Here is a 7,148-nt window from a genome sequence, read left to right on the forward strand (position 1 = left end):
CCCGCTACTGCAGGATGACGTCAGCACCGCCGGGCGGGGATTGATGGGGCCGCGGGCCAATCGGGGGGTTGGGGGGCCCGGGCGCTGCAGGGGGGCGGGGGACCAATGGGACCCGGGAGCAGGGGCGGAGAATGTGTTAGAGTTTTTTTTTCCCCTGACTGCAATTTGGGGGAGCAAGAGAACTGCGGGGGCCGGGGAGGAAGCTGGAAAGCCGTGGAGGGGGTGGAAAGCGACGGGGACATCGGGAGATCAGCGATGCCCGAACCTGGCGCTGGCGAAGGGAGACGTCAGCGGAGAGGGGAGGGAGGCAGGCGAGGAGGGGCAGCGTTTGCGTCACACACACACCCCAACTCTGCATTAACCTCTTTTCACAGCGAGTCCCTGCTGCCTCCTGGGAACCAAGAGGTGAACCCGCACCCGGGGCCTCAGAGAGCCTAGCACTGCAGGGTCCGTCCAGGGGCTTCCAGGTGGGCAGCATGGCCGTGGCAAGAGCTCTGGGTTTGGAGGAGTGAGATGTTTGTGCAACACACACACCTACCTGTGGACCGTTCGTCACCAGGTGGGATTATTCCCACTGCCTACCTTCCCCCCTCCTCCAAGTAGCCCACTTTACACCATGATAAAGCAGCCCAACTGGTTCCAAGCCAAGGAAGCTGGTAGGTTTGAGAGGTTGGTGTGTATGTGTGGTTGGGGGTACAATCCTTTAGTCCTCCCTGCCAACGGTGGGAATACATCTAGCTGCCCAAGGTGGGAGGACCTGGGGTGAGGGTATCATCAGTGACTCCAGAGAGAGCAGGAAATCCCTGGATCCCAAGCCAGAGTATGCAGTTCTCCAGAACAGCTGACCAAACCCCTCCCCTTCTGCTGGGAGAACTTTGAACCCAACGCTTCTGCAGACTGCTGACAGTCCTCTTGGCGCTCCCTGCCTCCCTGCTAATGACCCTGTAGGACTATCTGCAAAGCCAGAGGTGGGGGGGACCCAGCTTGGAAATGTTGTCAGAGGCAGCTGTGGGGGCATTATGGATTTTTCATCCTATAAAATCCTGTCCAGTTGGCTGTCCCTCCATTCCCCAGCACTTCCCCCTGACTCAGGCTTCCCGATCTATCTGGGAATCTCAGGATGGGTGATCCTGGAAGAACCCCCACTCTGCGCAGCAAGCCAGACCCGCTCCCATGGGAGACTGCCCTTCGGGGCTCTGGAATGGATCCCAGGTCTGCCCCCAAATGGGCTGGTGGCCAAAACTGACCTTCAAGAAGACCCAAGTCTTGCATGAGTGGCAGCCCAGACCCTGCTCCAGGTTCCTTCCGCAGGAAAAGCCGAGGTCAGGTAGAACTTTGCCAAGTCCCGGCCCCTCCCTTAGGCTGCAGACACCAGCCCAGACTCATCAGGGGGCGGGAGGGAGGAAGTCTGATAGGAACTCTTATTGCAAAAGGGCCCCGGTTCTATAAAAACCCTGGTGAGCACAGCCACTTACACAAGCCTGTCCCACAGGATTTGGGACCAGAGGGGAGACTCCCAGCCTCACCTGCCACCAGCACCCCCTCCCTCCTCACCCTGTAGCCTATAATTCTCCTGAATCTTGACCATCCTCTCAGCCAGCTTGGACGATGCCGCCCAACCTCACTGGCTACTATCGCTTTGTCTCACAGAAGAACTTGGAGGACTACCTGCAAGCCCTAAGTAACGGCCTCCTGCATCCCAGACCCCTCTCGCTCCTTCTCTCCTTCCCTCTCCTCTCTGGCTCCAGAACCATCGGGAAGTGGGATTGGGGGGCCGGTTGGAGCTGGAGAGGTTTGGGCACTGGCAGCTGACATGGGATCCGTTTCCAGCCCGGGAATTGCTGGGAGGGAGCAAATCCGCAGTCCCAGTTGAGGGAAAGCTCCCAGCCCCAGGGGCCGCCACCACAGCCCTGCTAAGAGATAGCCCCCACAGACATCAACGTGGCCCTGCGCAAGATCGCGCTGCTGCTCAAGCCCGACAAGGAGATCGACCAGCAGGGCAGCCACATCACGGTGAAGACCCTCAGCACCTTTCACAACTACATTCTGGAATTCGAGGTGGGAGTGGAGTTTGAGGAGGACCTGAGGCTCGTGGACGGACGCAAATGCCAGGTACTTTTCTCAGGCTTGGGGGTGTGGATGAGCAGGTGCCGCTTCACAAGTTAGGGCAAACAGTGACCTCGCCCAGCCAGGGCCAGAGCCATGATTTCCTCGAAGGTTCCCAGGATAACCAGCTCCTGGTGCACCCCGCCGGCACTCCTCCCCCACTTCATCCCTGCCCCCTCTTATCACCAGCCCAAAGGACAAAAAGAGCACATCACCCTCAAGCCAATGGGCAAACATTTGCTAAGCCTCTAGCCTGTGACCCTGCAGGTCTCCGAAGAGTATCTTTCCCTTTAGCCTGTGTAACTTGCCTCTTGCCTTTCCTGCTTCTCAAGTGTTCCTGTCGGTCTACTTTGCAGACTGTAATCCTCTATAGCCCCTTAAACTGAGTTTCCCCCAGGATTTTGCTCCTGACATTCTCGCTCTTGTCCTTATGCCATCCGTTAGTTAGATCATTTACATGCCTGCTTTCAGCTACTTTGACATGCATTCCCCAGCCAGAGCCACCTCCTGAGCTCCAGGGTGACGTTTTCAACTCCCTGCACAGTATTTCCATCTGCCTGCCTTAACATCAAACCCAAATTCATTATCTCCTCCCCAAAGCTATTCCTGCTTTTACACTGACTCTCCATTAAGGGCAGTAACCAGCCAGACCAGTGACCTGGCAGTCACGGTCAGTATCTTGTGTTCCCTCCTTACTTGTGCGCCCTCAACACAGACATACACACACACACACACACACACACACACACACACACACAAGCACTGCATCTATTTTGTCAAGAAATCTTATATCTTCTACACTGCATCTAATTTATCGCAATCTTTATAACTTCTATACTGTCCAACATAGCAGGTGCTTGTCATAGCTAGAGACTGAACATTTGAAATATGACTAATCCAAATTAAGATGTGCTCACATCATAAAATACATGCTGAATTTTTAAAATACAAAAAATAGAAAACATCTTGAAAATACAAGGAATATAAAGAGTCTCTAAAGTCTTTATATTGAACACATGCTGAAATTACAGTCTTTTGGATATGTTAGGTTACATGTTTTATTAAAATTAAATTTCATTTGTTTCCTTTAACTTTTTTAATGTGGCTACTAGGCGTTTTTTAATTATAAATGTGGTTTGCATTTATGATCCATTAAATTTCTATTGAACATTGCTGTTCTCATGGCCTCTCATCCCTTCCTTTCTAGCCTTTCTCACAATCACCTTCTAACTCAGGCCCTCATTTCTCAGCTGGTGCCCAAAATTGTGGCTAATTTAGTCTACATAGTCTTTTAACTGCAAAGTCGACCATGTCCCTCCCTGACTTACACCCTTTCAGTGACAAGCTACATTCTGGGTAAAGTCCATCTGCTTCCTAAGGCATCTGAGGATCCTGGAGATTCTGAGCTACACGTTCGGTAGAACCTGTCATATGAGAGAGCTCAGCGATGTCCATGGCAATGCCCAGACCCACCCAGCTCTGATTGAGGGGACTTGACCTTTCATTCCCATGGATGGTTCCGCAGTCCTTAAAAAGAAAAAGGAGAAAAGAGATTCTCTGGTGGGACTGATCTGTCTTCTATCCCAAAGGTCCCTCCAGATCAACAAAGTCCGTTCTTCACCACCCCCATCTCCGGTGTCACCCCTGGTTATCTTGCTCTATCTCTGCCCTGGCCCTTTGATCACTGCAGATGAGCTGTGGGCACCCCTTGGTGGCCTCTGGGAATGGGGAAGGGGGTTCTGTTGAGTCAGAGCAGCCCCTCCTCCAGAGTGAAGGGGCTGGAGCAAGTGGTGTCTAATGTTGGGGGGAAAGTAGTCCAGTCAGTGTGAATGGGATGCATTTTGGGTGTCTTGCCCTCACTCTTCCTGTGTACCTGCTTTCCCCTACAGACCATAGTGACCTGGGAAGAGGAGCAACTGGTGTCTGTGCAGAAAGGAGAGGTCCCCAACCGAGGCTGGAGACACTGGCTGGAGGGAGAGATGTTGTATCTGGTAAGCTGGGTGAGGGCCGGGCGAGTGGCTCCAGCTAGGGGTGATCCCCGTGCCCAAGTCCAATAAGTCTACTCCTCCCCACCCACACACCTCCCCAACTGCCCAAGGAAGGGAGACAAAAGCACTGGGAGCAGAAGAGAGAGGAAGAAATAAGGCATCCAGGTCCAGTTTGTTTGCAAGTCAGACAAAAGTTCATAAATCAGAACTGGAGATAGATGTAGCCCAGTTACCTTCCTTCCTCTGGGGTGAACCGTGGAGGTTTGGAACAATGAGACAATTCCCCATACATCACAAGCTGAGGCTGATGTGTCCTGAAGGATTCAGTGGAGTTCAAGGACCTTGAGACAGGAGCTCCTGTGGCAAGAACCGTCTTTCTTCCTGTCATTCCTACTCTGTCCCCAGGAGCTGACCGCAAGGGATGCCGTGTGCGAGCAGGTCTTCAGGAAGGTCAAGTAGCCGGAGAGCAGCCAAATGCCCCTCCAGACAGCACCAGCCCAGGGCTCCTCCTGGGGGTGCTCCTTCCAGACCCAGGTCAGCAGTCCCTTGCCCAGGCACTTCCCTGCCCTCAGGTCCTGTGTTAATATGTTAATCGGTAACTTGCAGCCCCCAGGCCACATTGCCTTCTCTCCCTCCATCCTCCATCCTGTATCAGTTCACACCCTCCTCTCCAGCTCTAGGTCTGGTCGCCTGGATAAAAGAAACAGACCAGGGGAAAGGACCCTTGAGAATAACCCATCTCGACTCGTTACAGTTCATTTGGCCTCTTCCTGTTCCATCTAAGAAAGAACTAAGCTCCAGGTCTTTGGGGAGTACTGAAAACCCTATCTTGGTGGGCTTTTTTGGGAAACTGTGACTGGGGTTCAGGAATTTAAACAGGAGCAACAGGCAGTCTTTCTACCCTTTTCTTTGTCCTTATTCATGAGAAAACCCCACTTGCTCAACAGAACCAGGCCCAAGCTTTCCCCCTCTTCTCTCCCTGACCTCCACCCCCACACCCCCACACCCCCACACCCCCACAACCCCCAACCTCCCAACCCCCCCACCCCGGCCCCAGACCAGTTTGGGCAACATTCATCCTGGTTATCCTGCACTTGGCTCCTACACATGGGGAAGAGGGATGGAACTGGGAGAAATTCTTCATCCAGAGCTGCGGGCAGTTGGGAAGCTTCTAGATAGTGATCCGGACTCCATGTCTGCTTGACAAGAACAGGCAGGAAGAAGGCCAGAAGAGTCTAGAAAGGAAAACAGATGGAGGCTAAAGGATAGAAAAATGGGGGCTTGTGGGTATTTCAGCAACCACAGGGAGAAGACCAACAGGCCTGGCTCTAGGACCCTCTACTTAAAGACCAGCAAGGCTGGGGACAGAGGATCAGGGGGCCACTGCCCTGGAAAAGAGCCCAGAAGGTAGGTCCTGTTCAGGGTCTGGGCCCTAACTCCAGAGTCTTGATTCTTCCAGAATAAAAGTCCTGTGAGACAAGAGACAGAGAAGCAGGCTCAGTGTGAGTGGGGACAGAGCCTGGCTAGGGAGGGAAAGGGGGTGGGGGGTGTTGGAAAGTCCCTGGCGAGTTCTCATTAGATGAACTCCCACCCCTCTTCCTGCATTGGTTAGGCCCCCTACACCCTCAAGAGTCACTGGGGCTCTGGCCAAGAACTCAGCTACACTGATCCTACCATACAGCCTGGAAAACATTTGGAAAAGCAAAAGAAAGTGGAAATGGATTTGCTGACACCCTGCCCACCCTCTCTGCAGATGCCCCCAGATGAGTGGGCAGCAGAGCGCTCTCCTCTGGGCAAAGGCACCCAGTAGAATCTCCAAGGGCTGCTGCTTCCTACCTTGTCCCTTTCCAAGGGACAGCAAAGCAGAGGTGCTACCTGTGCATTCACCCTTTGCCTAAGTTGCCAGGTCAACACAGTGTCTCAGGGCCTCCCCGGTGGCACAGCGGTTGAGCGCTGGGTTGCGAAGCTGCCCGCAGCCTCTGCAGCGCCGGTTCAATCCCCGGCTGCTCCCCGGTCACCGGAGGAGGGTCCCACATGGCGCGCAGACCTCTCCTGCCGCCCGCTGCTCCCCTCAGCAGTGTACTTTGGTCCTTCTGCCTGCTCTGCTCCCCGCTCTGGCTCTGGTGAATTCTCTCACCCTCCCGCGCTTCTGACTGTACCAGTGCTTGCATAAATAAATAAATAAATAAATCTTTAAAAAAAAAAAAAAAAAAAAAAACCACAGTGTCTCAGCCACTCTGAGTTCACGTACATGTCCAAGCCTCTCCCTGCGGGATTGTCCTTGGCTCTTCTTGTCAGTCCAGTCACCTTGCTGGAGTCTTGCCTGAGGGCCTGACTCAGGAGCGTGAAGGCCCACATGGCCACAATCAAGTCCAAGAGAAAGCAGCCAGTCTACCAAAACTCCGGTGACCTGAGCCTTCACTCCATCGACTTCACAGTCCACACCCACACCAACCCTTCAGGAGCCAGAGTCCCAGAAGTCTGGAGACCCCCAACTGCATACAAGGAACCAGAAGAGGACTGAACAGCTCCAGAGGCGTCTCCAAAGAGGCGCACCCAACCACCCCAACCTCAGACTTTGGGGAGTCAGAACTGCTGTGAGTGGATGCTGGTCACAGAGGTGAGGGTCAGACCCACAAAGTTCAGTCTTCCCTTCTGACAAAACTTCTTGAATATTCCGGTACCCAACACACACACACACACACACACACACACAATCCACAAACTTATCCTCACAAGACCCCAAAGCTGTTCATTTATCCTTAGATGGAAGAGTTGGTCACCTGGTCACCAACAGCTCCAGCATGAAGAAAAAGCAGGGAGGTGACTACGGTCCCCAGAGTCCCCCCTCCCCAAGCCCTTTGGGGGCATACAAAGCTGACTCTGACTTTGTTGACCAGTGTCTTAGCCCCCAGGGAGATGATCAGGCATCCAAAAGGTATGTTTCCATGTGTGATGGAATAGCTGCATGTTCAAGCCAAGTCCTGGTCCTTCCCACGCCTCCAGGCCCAGAACACCAAATGGTCACAAACAGCCTTCCAGCCAGAACCCAGT

The 7,148-nt window shown here is 53.5% G+C and overlaps 1 protein-coding gene across 1 annotated transcript; it reads left to right on the forward strand.

Annotated features, from left to right (window-relative positions):
* Window positions 1–1,608: 1,608 nt before the first annotated feature.
* RBP5 (retinol binding protein 5) lies at window positions 1,609–4,553 on the forward strand (the record flags this gene model as incomplete). Its single annotated transcript, XM_084255508.1, has 4 exons — window positions 1,609–1,681; window positions 1,934–2,112; window positions 3,996–4,097; window positions 4,500–4,553. The coding sequence occupies 4 exons, from the start codon at window positions 1,609–1,611 to the stop codon at window positions 4,551–4,553; spliced, it is 408 nt and encodes a 135-aa protein (XP_084111634.1).
* Between the last annotated feature and the right edge of the window lie 2,595 nt (window positions 4,554–7,148).

This window comes from Talpa europaea (genome assembly GCF_964194135.1).
Source record: "Talpa europaea genome assembly, chromosome: 15".
Lineage (NCBI taxonomy): Eukaryota > Metazoa > Chordata > Mammalia > Eulipotyphla > Talpidae > Talpa > Talpa europaea.